This window comes from Pleurodeles waltl, chromosome 5 (assembly GCF_031143425.1).
Source record: "Pleurodeles waltl isolate 20211129_DDA chromosome 5, aPleWal1.hap1.20221129, whole genome shotgun sequence".
Taxonomy (NCBI): Eukaryota; Metazoa; Chordata; class Amphibia; order Caudata; family Salamandridae; genus Pleurodeles; species Pleurodeles waltl.
Genome location: NC_090444.1, coordinates 1,325,031,466 through 1,325,048,786, shown reverse-complemented (window position 1 = coordinate 1,325,048,786; position 17,321 = coordinate 1,325,031,466). Strand labels below are relative to the sequence as shown.

The 17,321-nt window shown below is 43.0% G+C and overlaps 1 protein-coding gene across 3 annotated transcripts in view; it reads right to left on the bottom strand.

Annotated features, from left to right (window-relative positions):
- Positions 1-17,321, bottom strand: part of SNX14 (sorting nexin 14) — a 627,761-nt gene that overhangs the window by 510,708 nt on the left and 99,732 nt on the right. For all 3 annotated transcript variants that reach the window (XM_069235584.1, XM_069235585.1, XM_069235586.1), the window contains exon 5: positions 731-774. In XM_069235584.1, coding sequence (XP_069091685.1) covers positions 731-774 — 44 coding nt within the window. The remainder of the gene's footprint in view (positions 1-730; positions 775-17,321) is intronic.

The window sequence follows — 17,321 nt, the reverse complement described above, 5'->3', positions numbered from 1 at the left end:
CAATAAGAGAAAAAGAAGGGTTGGATCAGTTGAGGTTGGCAGTGGAACCTGGTAGCTTTACTCCTGTGTGGAGCAGGGAAACTGAGTGTGGGCCTGCTGCAGCTCTTGATCAGCCAATCCTCTGGGTAAGAGAAAACGCAAGTGCCCGTTTCTTTCATAGATGTGCGATCACCACTGCCAGGCTCATTGTGAACACCATAGGATCCAAAGAGACCCAGAAAGGAAGCACTCTGAATTTGTGGTGATGTCCATAAAGGCAAGGTGCTGCAGTGGGCAGGGTGGATGGGTAAGTCAAAGTAAGTACCTTTGAGATAGAGTGCTGTCATGAAATCACATTGTTGGAGCAGAGGAATGACGCCATCCAGGGAAGCCATATGGAAATGTTCCGACAGGATGTATTTGATTACAGGTCCACGATATGGCCTGAGGGAGCTATCCTTTTTGGGGATGAGGTAATCAAAAGAAAATATGCCCTTTGCCAGCTGTTGTGGAGGCATACTCTCTATTGTACTTTTCTGGGGAGCACTGGTACCTCATCCTCAAGAAGGTGGAGATGGTGAGGACAGGTCTGAGGGGTGGGATGTCGGAAAGGGATATGAGAAATCATATGCAGCAGCCGTGGCAAACCACAGCTAAACCCACTCGTCTGATGTGATATCCTCCCAGCGAGGCAGGAAATCTTGTATTATCCATCCAACAACATAACATAATATATGCAGGAAGCACCTACCTGTACCATGGATAAACAAAGTTTTCCAGCACCAGTTCTAGAACCTGCAGAAAAACACATTAGAAAGTGATTTTCGTTCAACTAAAAATGAGCGCGTTATAACACAGACACGTGGAGAACAACATCGATTTAAAAACACAGTTAAAGTGACGTAAAACTCATTCTGAATTCAAAAACGGTATACAATAAACAAACTACTAACAACAAACAATGGGCTTAACAGTTTATTGAAGAACATTTCTGTCAAACAGTCGAATGTAAACATCGTTCCAATCAAATGAGATTGATTTTCCAATCCCATTTGTAGGCAGAAGTACATTTCATGTTAAAAAACATGTCAGAGAATGTTTATACCACTTTCAAGAATAACTAATGCCTTGCAGGTACCAATACAAGCAATAGGCAAACCAATAGGTTTGACTTTTTTTTTTTATTAAAGAGAAAACCTTCTGGAGGTTGATCATGAAAATGTGTTTCATATATGTGTTAAGATCCACAGTACTAATTACTGTGGAGGTTACAGTGTGGTGCAGTGGTATGGAAGTGAGGCACTGTGGGAAGGAGGGCACTTATGCGAGGGAGTGGAAGTGTACGCCAATAGCACAGTGCTGTGGTAGTATGATCCTAGAGGTGGTGGTGCAGTACTGGGCAATCCTAGTGAAATTGCTGCACTTATGAGTAAAGTTAGTGCAAAGCTTGGGCTGTCAAGTGTGTGTCCAAAGATGGTAGTAGAGTGATGTAGGATCTGGAAGTGTACAGCTGGATTGCGGTAATGTGGTGGTGGGGTTGCAGTGCACTGCCGCCATCCTGAGACGGTAGTCCAAAGGTGACAAGTGGTAGTTTGGCTTGTGATATGACATGAACTGCAATGCTGGTAGTGGTTATTCAGTGGTTGTGCAAAGCTGAATGTGTTTACACATATCGTAGGGAATAATATGTTGCTGTAACAAACGAGTAATGAAGGGGCCAGTAATGATTAGTGGGAATGCAGTAGATAGAGCGCAAGGCTGGATGTGAAATTGTCAGGTGGTAATGCAGTTCTGTGGGTGTTACCCAAGCGATGGATATGCATGTTTGATAATGTAGGATGCACTGCATTGCTACAAAAAGAAGCTAAAAAAGAAGATCTTAGTACTGAGCTGGTGATGCAGTGCGTGAAAACTGTACTGGAGAGATGTCAGTTTGGTAGTGTGTGAGGCAGTGTGGCATGGTTACAAGGATGTAGCATGGTAGTTTGTGGTGGTGTGGGGTTGTACTTCACTGTAATAGGATGGTGTGTGGTGAAAGGAAACTGAGAAGTGCTTACGCTGAGGCACTGGGGTCCTCAGGGTTGTAGTGTTAGGGACGCATGGGGACGGTAATGCAGTGCCATGTTGAGAGAAGCAATAAACTGGGGTCACAGAATGAATCCATGGAATCAAGAGAGGGCGTGACTGCTTCACTTGAAAGTAAGGAATCCCTGATTAAAAAAAACACAAACTATCCTCTTAAGTCTTTCTGCCAGAAACAATGAATTCTGAACCTGAAGACGCAATACCACCACAAAAACATAGTCTTTAAAATTGACCTGACTTACGGCAAGAAATTACAAGAAAGCCCTGAGGACATGGAAAGGAGGCATCATCTAAAGAGTAGGCATTATAATCGGAAATTGAAGCGGAGCAATTCATCAGGGGGCTAATTTAAGAGGCTTGGATAGGAAGCTTGTTTCAATGTTCCTTAAAGAAAGAGCGTAATCACAGAGTACACAAGCTCTGAGGAGGTCTTCTTTAGGGAGACTTCCATATACCGATAAAATTTCGGGAGAACCAAGTAAAGAACGCAACAACTTAATGCTGCAAAAGTTTTAAAGTTTGATGGCAATATAAAAGAAGCCTAAAGGAGGTAACATGAAAAACAAGGTAAACTGACTGAAATGCAAATATGGTGATTATCATTTTGCAGCAAAGATGATAACTATGGGGGGGCGAGAACATTTTCTCATATTTGTCTGGGGAGCTGGGACTCGGCAGAGAGGAAGTCAGACTATTGAAAAGTAACGGATCTAATTCAAGCCACAACCAAACAAGAGAATGGCAAGAGTTTACATAACACAGAAAAGAAAGGGTGAGATTGACAGAGAGAGGTGTGGGTAAGACAGGAAATAGAGCATAACCAAGAAAGTCTGTAATACGAAGGAATGCAATAATGCCAGATGATAAGGAATGCGATGAGGGTGAGCAATACCATAGCTCAGGGTTTCTAAATCAGCGCACTACTGGGACCAATCACTAGACAAACCTACCTAATGCCTGAAGTCCACTGATCTCCAGGAGTAATTTGTCATCTCTTACCTGGTTGAGGTGGTGATAAATGTAATTGGTCCTTTCATGGACCAAGCCTAACACTGACCAGTGTGCTCCTCAGAAAAGTACCTTTGGCAGACAGGACAGATGACAGGCATAGAGGTTTGCCTCAAGACGGTAAAAATGCAGTAGTTGTCAGAGCAAATTAACAGGCTAAAGGACTTCTAAATAACCCCTGAAAATCTTAATGTAAGAAATACACTTTTAGATTTTAAAAGACAGGAGTGCTGTGATGGGGACTGAGTATTTTTTGTCAGGGGAAGCTGAGGGCCTGGTCACAAATTTGTCACTAGTGGGGGTATGTATGGGAGAAATTTGGGTTTGGAGGTGTGAGACACATGATGTTCATATATGCTTTGCCTGTCAGGAGCCTTTGGAGGTTGTCCTCTTTATTAACAACTTTAAATGGTTTAAAAAAAAAAAGAAGAAATACACTTTTAGGATATATGAATATAGCAACATATCCTAGAGACTGCTGTAACAGCTGTGGAACAGGGAGGGGGGCAGAAGTTGTTCAATATGTCCATGGTTGCTGTTGGGAGTCAACGTTGCCAAGGTGGGAATAAATGGAACACTTAAAAGATTCTACCGCGTTTCATTCACAGACTGCTCTTACCAGTTCCATCACAAATGTCCTAGGTCTTGAAGCGTATGCTCCTAGACCAAGGAGAAGATGGCTAACGTGGACTACATGAGTCAGTGGCAAAACACCAGGTATAGGTAGCTCGAATGCCAATGAGCCGGCAGAAAATGACTGGTAATGATCGCCTACATGAGCAATCCTATTAACAATGACAAAGAATGCTGGTCCTTCGAGTATAACAGAATGCATTTTTTAAGGGCTAATCATCCCTGAATAATGAAGGAAGCACTGATAACTATTCAACTGAGACCCAGTGAGCTACAGGGTGTCTAGAATAAGCTTTGTCTCTAATATCTTGAGTAAGATTCTGGCAAGAAGACTTCAGGGAGCAATTACTAAACTCAGAGGGCACCCCAAAATATCTGCAGGAGACTAGTCAAGTAACACCTAATCTGGCAAAACATTTTTTGTTTTTGTTTTGGGATTTAATCAGATAAGATTCTGCCTAGGCTGGAAATTTCATTTAAGGAGTATTTATAAAGTATAAACATACTGAGAAAAAGATTAAATCCAGGTTTAAAAATAGGATTTCTTCAAAGCAATTTCAAGAATGCTTGTGTTTTCTGTGGATAAATTCACACTCAGTACCATGAAAACACACAAACCGCATTGTTTGATTATGTGTCTCAGCACAATCTTAGCGAATAAACTCTTCATGATCACTATTTTATTTTAAAAAACAGATTGGTAGAGCACAATAGGTCAATTACAAGTGTAAACCCAATACAGTTGTGGGGTGATGCTACAGAATGCAGACCACCTGCACACATGGAACAGATATGAAGTGGAGGCAAACAGGTAAACACAACAAAGAGGCGTATTTATAAAGAAATTAGGAACTATATACTAAGCACAAAATACTGGCGACTGGTGATATACATTTTTAAAGTAGTTTGGCAAAAAGCTCAAATAGAAATGTAAAACACCAATCATAAATCACAGTTGACCAGGACCTAGGCACAATTTCAGGCCGATCGCTAAGGAGTAGAGGTTGGATACATTAAGCAGCTCATCCTGGAGAAAGTTTTCACCAACTGACTTAGGGCCCCATTTAGAGTTTGGCAGATGAATACTAAGGTCCTGATTTAGAGTTTGGCGGATGGGAAATCGGGTCGACTGTATTACAAGTGCATTATATCCTATGGCACTTGTAATACAGCATATGGGATATCTGTCACGTCTGCAGTATCCCATCCACCAAACACTAAATCATGCCCTAAGTCACAAACATAACAAATATCCCATCCACCTTACTACAAGTTCAATATGCCCTAACACGCTTGTAATAAGGCAGACAGACTATCCGTCATGTTTGTGTACTCGTTCACCAGCATCAAAACCAGGCTCTCAAGTCTTTTTAAAAAAAAATTTTTTTTTTATAAAAGTTGAAATCCTGCAGTGGGGCAAGGGTGAAGACTGTATCGGGCAAAGTCCTCTTAAAGCCAGAAGACCACTGGACAAGGTCCCGCTCTCGCGAAGCTGTTGATTTTGGAAAAGCTCCAAGAGATAAAATTACAATTTTATAGCCCCTTACGTCCTCTCAGACAGACACCTTTCTACCTTCTCCCGAGCACTATTTTAACCTTTGGACTTCATTTTTGGAGCTGAAAATCTTCCAGCGTAGTAACGCCAAAGCTGTACCCAACCAAGCCCTCTTGAAATCAGACAGTTTTTTCCATGAGGTCCTGCTGAAGCTTCGGAGGTCTTGGAAGTCCCAACTTTTCAGACTTTCAAGAGTGGTTTCTATCACTTGCTTTTAAGGCTTCCAGAAACTCAAGGAAAGCACTTAGGTGCCAGGAAACACTCCAGCAGAGGCAATGAGCAAGGTTAAGTTCTGCTCAGAAGTAAGTGGTCAACTGGTCACTCCAGGGAAAAGATCTATTTCAGCTTGTGTTATTCTTGTAGACACAAAGAAGGTGAGGCAACTTATAAGTCCACTTGTTAGTCTTAGGTAAAGGTGGGATCATGTCCATCTTTACAGTTCTCCACGCAGGTTACAGATAGCAGATCCAGTCCTCTTCTGTTCTGCCACAATTCGCCAAAGTGTTCTGAGGAGGAGGGGTTGAGGTGCTATTTTCGTTCAATTATTAGACAGTGAGTGGGGGTGACTCCTGGACACTCCCTGACCAATGGGTGAAAGACTCCCAAGGGGAAACATCACTTTTGCAGCACATTCTGTTTGCCTCACTGCCAGCTATCTATGGTGCACCCTTCTCAGTAAAATCCAACACTGCATGAATTTCTGCTCCTGGGGGTAACTTGTGGCACACCTAGGGGAAGATCTAAGGTATACCACTCACCCAATTCAAAACGGTTCTGGGGCCTGCTGCCGCCTCCAATGAAACTAAAGCCAGGAGGCTAAAGTGTACTTTGCAATAAATCAATACACTCCCATTCTCCAGGCTTGCCTGATCACTAAACTACAAAAGCACGTCTTCCGCTGGTCCCTTTCAAGTTAGTAAAATTTCTGGACCCTCCTTAACTGCCCTTCTTAGATTAAGCATTGTCACAATACTCTGCGAGCCATACAACTAGCCCCAAGCTATTGCCTCTGCCCTGCGAGCAGTACTGACAGGCTAACTCAGGCAGGATATAAGAAAGCAGATTACTATTTGGGGTGAACAAGTGCTAGGAGTCATACACATTACATAAAACAAACCTGTGCTCAGTCCCTGTAAACAGACATGAAGCAGTCAAGCTTAAATCAGAAGCAAAGTGTAAAGTATTTAACCAGTGAATATACATGAGAAAAAGGCACACCAAACACAATAAAATTACACAACCAATTGTAAAATAAAGAGAAAAACCTTTACTAGTAAAATAATTCCAAATTGACAATAATCCTATAAGAGGAACTGGAGATATGAATTATTAAAGATTAAATGAATAGGCACCAAAAAGCAGCTGCCAACAAAATTGTAGGCGCAAACCGTGGAACCAAGCAAGATATTTTAAGCAGGATGTTCCCAAAGAACTTTTGTAGCTTTGAACATTTCTAGGTGAAAATTGTCTAAGCCCCAAGGCAGAATGGGACTCTGTAATTTTTTCAGAGATCTTTTGAAAGTTCACAAGGACAAAGCTGAAATTCAACCAGATGCCATGGAACCGCTGGTCGGATACTTTTTTCTAAAGGTCCCCTGAAGTTCTGAAGGTAATGTTTTCAAAGTTTCCTGACTTTTTTCTGGTGCACTTACAACCACAGGAGTAAGCTTCTAAGGACTCCAGGGCATTTAGAGACTCTCAGAGGGTCACTCAGAGGCCCACACCAAAGTTTAGCCCAGCTCAAGTTGCGGCTGGGGAGCTGGGTAGTTCCAAGTAAAGGCCCCTTGCAGCTTGTTGTGTCCAGGCAGCCACACAGGAGGTCAGCCAAATGACCCTTGGATTCGACGTCAGCAGATCTAGTCCTCTTCTCATATTATGCAGGTTTATAAAGTGCTCTGAGGAGGGTTCCTGGGTACGCCACATGTATGCCTGGCATTAGCTAGTGGGTGACTACTGGGACAATTATTAACCAAGGGGTAAAACATTTCTGGGGCAACCCCCCACATTCCCTGTTTGCCTTCCTGCAAACAGTCCCAAAATGCCTTGCGTTAGGGTATTTTCACAATGGCAAACTTGGGCTTTGAGGGTTGCGGGTGGGTTGGCGAGGGCACTGTAGTAATCACTAGTGTCCTCCCACATCTAACACTAAAATCTAGTTTGAAGCATGCTTTGTACCCACAACAAGTCAGGAGACAGTAGTCTGGTAGGGCAGTATCAGGGTCCTGTAACCCCAGACAGAGATAGACCTGGCATCCTGTTAGCTATCTTTTAAGTGTGCCAAAATTTAATTTGGGCTCTGATAGACCCATCTGGGGAGATTTAACACTGTTGTGCCATTAGGAAGGCTGTCCTCCCCGTCTGTTGAGCTTAGTTGGGTCATCTCTGCCCACTCAGGGAGATCTGTCAATCAGAGTGACCTATTGTATGCTTCCTAGGACGAATTCTTCATCTCATGAAGGGCTGAGGGCAGACTAGGTGTTGGCAGAAGAGGTTAATGGTAATTAGCCTTCTAAAGGTTCAGGCAGGTAAAGGGAAACATACTAAAAGTTGTATTTCCAATCTATTTAATAAAAATCTGACTTCACCATCAGCTTGGATTTTTATTAAATGCAAAACTCAGTCTTTGAATGGAGTCCATAGATGGTACAGGTCAAACAGTATAAAGTATATAATCTACAAGTTGACTTTCCCTGAGTACCAGTTACCACATGACCAGTGACAATGTTGTTTTGGGTCTAATCACTGGTGGAGCATGTCATTTATAACGTCACACATGTTCTACTCTAAAATATTATGCACTCTACTTTGAATATAGCAAGGTGCACTTAGGGCTGACTTATTTAATGTTTACAATCAGCTTTTCCTACCAGTCAAAAGGCTGATTTTGATAGGTCTGTGCAAAAGGGTTCAAACTGCTTCCCTCAGGCTAGACTGGGTAGGCCTAAAGCCATGTTTGCACTGCCACTGTAGTGGACGTCACAACAGGTGCTGCAGTCCACAAGTGGAACGTAACTTTCCATGACATGAGTGTACTTCTGCACCATAAACTATGGCCTTATAGCAGTGTTTCCCAACTGTTAGTCGCAAAACATCTTATTGGTCACAAGCCAATTTTGGGTGGGTCGGAATAGTCTGAGCAATAAATAATGATGCCTTTAAATTCTGTCTGTATCTTGTCACATTTCCGATGCTTCAAAACAGAGGTCTAATATCAGGATATGTCTTACGCTGGGTTCGATTATACCCTGGTACTCCAGTTGTGTGAGAATTTCTCTCACTGGTGCTTTAGCATCATATTTAATAGGATACTGAGGCTGAGGTTGGGGCTGGTTTTTAATAGGAATTACATTGTAGGGAGAATCTTTGTCCCATCCTACGTGGTTGCGATATAACGCGGGTGCCTGTGCCAATGCCCAATTGATGGCGTAGAATTCTGCGAGCTCCTCTGGAACAAGGGGCGAGAAAGAAGGTTTAATGACATCTTCCCCATATTGGCATGTACAGACAAATTCAGTTGGCCAATCCTGTTCGGCCAACAAAATATCATATATATTCACGACGCAGTCACAAAATATTGCATTGATTGTGCGTTCAATGTCTCCTTCTAACTGTAGCGTTACTTTGTACACCCTGTCAGGCACGGAGACACGCATGTCCGCAGTTTTTACTTGTAGGAAGTCATCAGTTGCTTTTACCTCCAGATGCTCTAGAAGACTCCGGCGAACTTTTGTGTCCTCTGCTGCGATGTCTAGTAGCGCTAATGCCCACTTCTTGTTCTTCAAGAGAGCCCTCTTCTTGAGTGGCATGTCGCACCGCAATTGCTGCCACTTTTTCTTTTTAAATTGGGATTTTTGTTGGGGAGCTTTCTCTTCCTTTTTAACAGAAACCTCTGTTGAGCGTTGTGATTCCTTTCTTGGTTTCACGCACTCAGTTCTTCACTCTGACCGCCCACCTCTCTCACTACGTATTTCCAATGAGTCCTGAAAGGAACGAGATTGCCTTGTATCAGTATATTGATATCTGTCAGGCGTTTTAATATCATCTCTATTTCTGAGATGATATCTATTCTGTGGGGTCTCTGTGTGCGGTGTTCTTTTTTAGGAGTTTGTTGTTTTTTTATCCCAGCATTTCTTATTAGCCTCAGGAGCTTACTTGGTAAAATCTTTATTAGATTTACCTTGAAATTGTGGTTTTGTTGGTTTGGCCCCCAGAATATCTGTAGATAGAACGATACTAGAGTAGGTCCCCGCAATAATCTTTGGCAGCGCACGTTCTTGATCCTGTGGAGGAACATCCCGGAGTCGCAGATGCACTGCTATTGCTACTGCTTCCCCTTTAAGATTACTTAAAATAATTGAGGATACTGTGGCAAAGTTGCCCATTAATTGCATCCCCAAATCCAGGGCAGGGGCAACCCCGTATTCATCTTGAATTTGTTTCAACACTTCCGGGAAACTGGCAAGTATCGGTGTACCGTGTGAGGTAGTATAGAGCCTGGCAAATACCGTGCCCCATGGATTGCAGTTATCTATTGTGGGAACCATCCCAAATGGCACGCACATTGCTAATATTCTGTGTTTATCCTGAGGTCCCATACGGGGAAATACTGCTTCCAGTGCATTTATTTTTTGAGCTAACCAAAACTGAATTTCTTCTCATTTGGCAGGTACTTTACCCATAATCGAATGTACAGTCGCAGGATTAATGCCTGGCGTTACTGCACTGGAGCACCACGTGCTGGGTTTGTATTTAATGTGTGCATTACAAATTGTACTAAACGTCTGTATATTGCCGTCAGCTCTGCATTTAAGCGACGGACTTCAGCTGCTTTTAAATTTGCTGCAGCCGGATGAGGTGTACGAGTGGCCAACAAAGACCAGGTAGGACCATCATTACTTAGAGGACCTAACCTAACATGTAAAACTGTGTGAGGTAGGACACCAAACAAGCCAATTATTATGTTCTTGTTAAGATAAAGGTATTTCTAAATATGCATATTCTCTGTATTGTCCAGGTATGTTTGCAAGTGTATAGCGTTGAAATGCATTTGTGTTCACATCAACTGCTGGAAATGTGACCCAAGAATAGAAAAGTTCTGTTCTATAAGCTGCATGTGCGTCAACAACAAATATGACTGGACCCCCCTGGGCCGTTAGGCCATGTGCCAGTAAATGTGCAGTAAGGGGTGGTCTCATATTGACTGCGATTGCTACCTGTTGTGGACTCGCCATGTTGAATGGTCAATTTGTTGAGAGAGGGCACACCAAATGGGGATTATCCTTTTAAAGTTCAAGCTTGAAGAACCCCCAGCGTCAGATAGCTGTTCCCTACTTAGCTGAGGAGGAAATCCTCAATACCACAGACATCTCCGTATATAGTACTGAGGTGTCTTTGTATATAGTGAGACAGAGATACTCAGGAGGACCCGAAAATTAGAGCCTGACCAAACGATGGCGATGCCATGTGGCATAGGCTCTCATTATTCTAATGAGACTACTGGATTTGAGAGGCAGAATCGCCTGCGGTGTGGGAGACTGAGTCTTACCCACTACAGGTGACACCGTCACCCTATTCCGGGTTTTGCTCCGGCTAACTTGCAGTGCCTCATCTCTACCCAAGAGCAGGGATGATTGGGCAAATCGTGTGGGAGTTGCCACTTTGGACTATGTTTTGTCTGTGTATGAGGCTAAAATCACCCCTTTCCTGTGCTATGCATGGTAAGTTGTTGACATGAAGCCTTGAACATTCATTTGAGAGGACTGAGGGTCAAGTTTTCCGTCAGCTGTGCAATTTGAATACCTTTGCGGCTCCCCACATGCTGCGCTTGGAATTTGGTTTACTAGCCCCCTTTGCATTGTCACTAGCAGCCGTTCTGAGATGGGTTAATTCCCTTTTTTGTGGTGAGGTTGGAACTTTAAGAGCTGCTCTGAGGGCTGAATTTTTCCTTTGGTTAAAGGAGCACAGTGCATTCTTTAGGTCCTTTAGGTAGGTGAAGAAAGTGCCTCTTTTTGACATGGTTACTCCCCCCTTTTTGCCTGGTAGATGATTTGATTTCAAGTGAAAGTGCACTGGGTTCCTGCTAATCAGGTCCCCAGTGACAGAGCTCTTTCCCAATGCTGCACAGTTGTTTCCCCAATTGGCAACACCTTTAGCACCCTCTGTAAGTCCCTAGTAAATGGAACCCATGGTACATAGTGCGTTAGGTACTAAGAAGGGTCCATAAGGCTGCAGAACAAATTGTGCCACCCTAGGGGGCCCTTCACCAGCCAACCACAACATGGTGCCATTGCAGACTGTGAATCTTGGTGCAGACAAAAGTGAAAACATGACATGGCACACAGCCTGAATGCCATGTCCCCTAAAACTGCATGCAATATATGTAAGTCACCCCTCTAGCAGGCTTACAGCCCTAAAGCAGGGTGCATTATATTACATGTGACGGCATATCTGCACAAGCAGATATGCCCCTGTTATATCTTTGTCAATTCTCAGACGTAGTAAGTGACTAGGGAAGCCATTTTAAATACTGGTCAATACGAGTTCCCCAGCTACATGGTGGCTTCACTGAAGATAGGGATGTTTGGTATCAAACATCTCGTGCTGGTGAACCCACATAGATGCCAGTGTTGGATTTACCTATACATGCAACCAGAGCGCACCTTAGAGGTGCCCCCTGAAACCCTCCCAGTCTTTGGTGTGCTCACGGACTGGTTTCTACCAGCCTGCTACCTGAGACACAGTTCTGCACCCATAGGGTGAGAGCCTTCTACTCTCAGGAGGCCCAGAACAAAAGCCTGTCTAGGAAGAGGGTGCAACACCCCCTCCCACAGGATACCATGCTGATTAGTCTTCCTAAGGCGGCACGCCTTAAAGGGCTGCCATCTTTGAAATGCGAATCGGGCTCCCCTCACAGGAGGGGAAGCCACCCCCCTGCCACCTCCCCTGTTAAGAGGTCATTTGGCACCTGGACAGGTGGGAAAATTACCAAGTCAGGTAGGGGTGCCATCTCCAGACTAGTACCACCCCGAAGGTGGACCACTGCGAGGTAGATACAATTTATCAGAGGTAGCCATCTTTGAGATGGCATACCTAGGATTTCTGGGACAGGGTTATGCCCACTTCCCACAGGAAGTGGTCATATAGGGGGCATAGTGACCCCAAAGGTCAGTAGCCCAATGGCTACTACCCTACATATCCCTAATGCCCCTAAATTCAGTATTTAGGGGAGCCCTTTGCACCAGGGAAGCAGATCCTGATGACCTTAGAAGACCAAGGACACCAAAGAGCTGCAACAGCAGAAAAGGAGTAAAGAGGTAGCTGACCTAGTACCAACCCTGCTGGGCTGTCTGCAACCCCACATCTACACCAAAGTCAGCTTGTACTGCAGCTGTGACTCCAGAAACCCAGGGGCACTGCCTGCCTTCAAAAAAGACTCAAGACCTCACGTGAACAGTGGACCTGTTCTCCAACAAACTCCAAAAGAAGGGACTCTGAAACCTCCGGAACCACCAAAACCCATCACCTGAAGTCACCACTGCACCCGCGTCTCCAACCAGAGTTGAAGTGGACCACCGGTGCCAACAAGGTTCTCCAGCCCTCCAGAGGCCAAGTCCATTGTGGTTTCACCCCTCCCGGACTCCAACGATGCCTGCAGCCTCTGCACACAGACCCCCTCCGGTCAGAAAAACTCGACACCTAATAACACCTCTCCACCCGTCACCCCTGAGCCGTGGAGAAAGGGTACATGTGCCCGAGTATCGTGAGGCCTGAGCCCCTCTTTTGGTTTAGCCCGACTGGCCTCCTGGCCAGAGTCTGGAGCTTCTTTTCTCAGTGACAAATCTCCATAGGAGCATTGGGCACTCAACACTGTTTTGGGCTCTGCACCCAGCCACCTCCGGTCCGCTGAGGGGGTACTGTGGGTGCAGCCTTGGACCTTGCCTACTACTCAGCTTAACTCCTGGAGACTGGTCTTGTAAGTCCCAGTACGATACTTGTTTTGCAGAACTTGCTTACTCTAATAGAATAACATTACAGAACTCAGAAATTGCAGTGTATTCACTTCTTAAAGTGACAAGAATTCCTATTTTAAAAGGTACTTACCTGAACGATTTTTCACTGATGACTAAACATACATAAAGGTATCTACTATTTTTATAAATTGGTGTGAATTTCCTTCTTGAGTCATGTGTCTCATTTATTGACTATTGTGAGTATTTGTAGATGTCTTGCACTCCTCTGTGCTAAGCCTAAGGCTGCTCGACCACACTAACCCTAAATAGAGCACTTTAGAATTGCATAGCAAGCCCTGTCCACTCACTTGGGAACCCCTGGACCCTTTACATGGTATTCACATACCACATAAAGGGCCATCTTCCTACAGCGGGCTAACAAAATTTTCGAGAGTAATCTGAAATTAGACTCTTAAATGTCCAAGGCTGCCATGAAGCACTTGCTAAAGGGCTCTTTGCTCAAAGTAAGTTTGGTCAGACATATTTCATTGAGTCAGGTTAACCTGCGTAATCAGTGGTGCTCAAGAGCACTTTAGGGAATAAACCCCAGCTTTATCTAATATTCCCCAAGGATTTCGGAGGACGATACTACTGCTGAGATTGGATTTGATCCCCATACGGTGAGCTGTGCCAGTTTTTTATCCAGGACCTTAATCACATATTATTCGTGTGTCCTGGGTTGTCAGAGGCTCAACGTTTATTCTTAAGGTCCATGTTTATTAAAAATAACTTATATTCTGCTTCAGAGGTGCGAAAATTTATACCATCTCTCCTGAACAAAATGATTTGTAATAAGTTTACGAATGTTTTTTTTTTTTTAATTTAAACATTTTTTAGGGCCCAAATTATGATGATCTTCTCCTCAGACCTTGGCTGAGTAGATGTGGGTGCCTATAGCTATTGTAATGTCTATCTGGAATCGTTATATCTGGGGATGTACTCACGTGACAACTATACAAATATTGGTATTTTCACTTGGGTAACGTATGCTGCTACGTCATATTTTTATATGGAGGTTACTCACAGGAATGCATTAGGCACCATTTGCCCTTCATTCAATGCACTATGCATGTTGTACTTTATAGAGGCTTGTAAAAAAGCTATTGTTTTGCCTCTTGGTCAGATTTAGATTCTTACCTTTCCTTACGTGTCAGGAACAGACGTGCATATTATCTCCTAGCGTCGCATGATTGAGAATCCATATTATCTCCTAGTGTTGTGTGATTTTGAATTTGCCTTTTATATTCTCTTATGTCTAATGTTTTATTGTTTATGGCCACATGTACATAGCTATTTTTCTTTTTCTCCTGTTGGGTCATGTATATTGCTATACTGTATTATACAGGATCCCAACTGTCGTTCTTAGATGATGTTTGTAAATCTCTTGAGGCTATTTTAATTCTTTATTATTTATAATATTGATTTTACCATGTAATGTGTTTCTTGTTGATTATTGCTTTTCGTAAGAAAAAGGGACTCTAATTAAGACGGCGAGCAGTTTGAGCAGCCCAAGGTGGGGGCCATTTTGAAACGGAGTGAGTCCATATAGAGACTAGTGCTACGAGCAATGGAGGCATTCAGAAAAGGAGAGGGGTGTGGAGATCAGACGTAAGAGTCATTCAGAAAAGGAGAGGGGTGTGGAGATCAGACGTAAGAGTCATGCAGAAAAGTGTATGAATGGCAACATATATGGAGAGTGCCCACCGGACTTGACTCAACACATACTATACTGGGGCAGATACATTGATGACGTTTTACTTTTTTGGTCAGGCAGTTTAGATACATTGGGCTGCTCAAACTGCTCACTGTCTTAATTAGAGTCCCTTTTCTATTTTGACTCTCTTTTGCCTGAACCAATCAACCTATAAAAAGAGGCTGACACACACATGGGCCAAACACTCTGCCAAAACCCTGACGCGCACGGCACAGGTTTATTCGCTCCACAAATACTTGAGGTAAGGTACTGCCAGCGTTGCTGGCTTGTCTCACTACTTTCTCCCACTTACGGGGAACTCAAGGCAGCCAGGCGAGGAAAGCTTTACTAATCTGTGTCGGCTAGAAAAAATAAATATGTGACAAAAGCATACCACGTTGTGTGAATAGAATAGCCTTTCAATTTCTGTAGAAGTCTGGTAGTGCGCTGCATGCTCCGATTGTGTGTCTTAACATGGCATGAAGTAAAGTTATACCACAGACAGAGACTAAGTGATAAAACGTTCTCTAGTTTTAGAATGACATTTTTTCTGATCGAGATTTTGGTTTTTATAAGCGGTTAAAGTGGCATTAGGGGGCATGGCATGGGCATAAAAAGACTAAGTAAAAAGTTCCTTTAGAAGTTTTGATTGCGTTGTGAGAAAACCTTTCTAATTTGATAGGCTCCATCTTCACTTTTCGAGTTTTTCTAGAAAGTGAAAAGAATATTACAAATGTAAAATCACAGCAACCTTGGAAAAGCTAGTGATGGGGCAACGCTCCAGGGACAATATAGAACTTATCATACCAGATTATTTACTCTGTATGTATCTTTAAAATCAAGTAGCTTTCTGCATAACACCTGCTTTACATTACATTGTATTTTTTGTTGTTTTATACCCCAGGCTTATCATGGCCATCATTTGCCTATACTATTTGATTTCTCCCAAGGACTCATGACTACCAGCAGCTTGATCTTTATACCTTTCGTGTTTACATATAATGTTTTATATGCATCTGAAGGTACCTTACCCCCTTTCAATTACTTCTTACTTCTTTCTTTACTCTTTTCTTCACACTATTTATAGATCTTCTATCCATATCACAACACACTTCGCATCCCCCCTTGTTTCTTCACCACTAAGATTCAATGTTTTCTAAAAATTTTAAAGCACATGTACTGTATCACACTGTGTAGACACATTTATGACAATCTCACCTCGCATGATGTTGCCGTTTTATTCCACTCTAGACTGACTTGTTTGCCTTTTTCTTCTGGAACGTGATTCAATTAGTCACCTATAAGACCTATTGAGGCATTCACACTACATTCTGGTCGTCACATTAACTATACGCATCCCTGCACTTAATTCACACAATTCTATTGCACCTTCGCTCGGATTGTTCTCTTTACCTCTGTACAAAGAATTTTAGACGTTGTGAAGTCACCTTGCGCAATTATACTATACCGACATGTATGTATTTTTCATCTATGTTTCCACAGCCTTGACAAAGTCTTGAAGACGAAACACGTGTTGGCTGTTTTGCTGTATGGATTTATTGTTACATTCGAACATCCTATCATAACTTTGACCATTTATCACAATCTGGCTGCTCTGGACACATGGTCATTTTGTACAACGCAGTCTTTTGATTGAGATTTCTACTTTCTACCTGCACTTATAATAAATATCTACACATCATCTTCCAAGAACGAACTTTCTATTTATTCTTGAACATTATCAGGATCAGGATTCATGCTATTGGTGTGACCTGGCCACTCTTCTTTCAATGTTGCCAACTTATATAGGAAGGGGAGCTCCAAGTCAGACAGACTTCATTTTGTTCTCCTCATCATTTAGGGACTGGGTCACGGGGTATGATTTGAAGTATTCCCACTTAGTGATCAAAGGCTTCTTTGTATATCCTTACATGGTTCTTTCTTGGTTAAGATTCCTGCGGAGTCCTATCCGCAGCCACTAGACTATATAAAAAAAAACAAGGGTTTAGTTAAGAAGTGGTCTAGTGTGGATGCAACTTCTTTCTTGTCAGGTCTCATCACCTCAACCTTGTCTGATTTTTTTATGCTGCTTATCAGAAGATGATTGTAGGGGGACAGTGGATGGGAAGTTATGGATTGTTTTGAAAGAATCTGTAATGTTGGGCATAACATACCTTTGGCCCTGTGTTAAGTACAACAGAGAGGAGGATCGTAAAGTGGTTCAGTGTGGACTATACGGCTGTTCATAATCAGTTGCCTGCGGCTCTGATAGAGGCCCCTACAGATCAGAATAAGGTACAGGAGCGTAGGGACAATTATAGGCACACTCTGAAAATAAGGAAAGCCACTATTAGGGAGG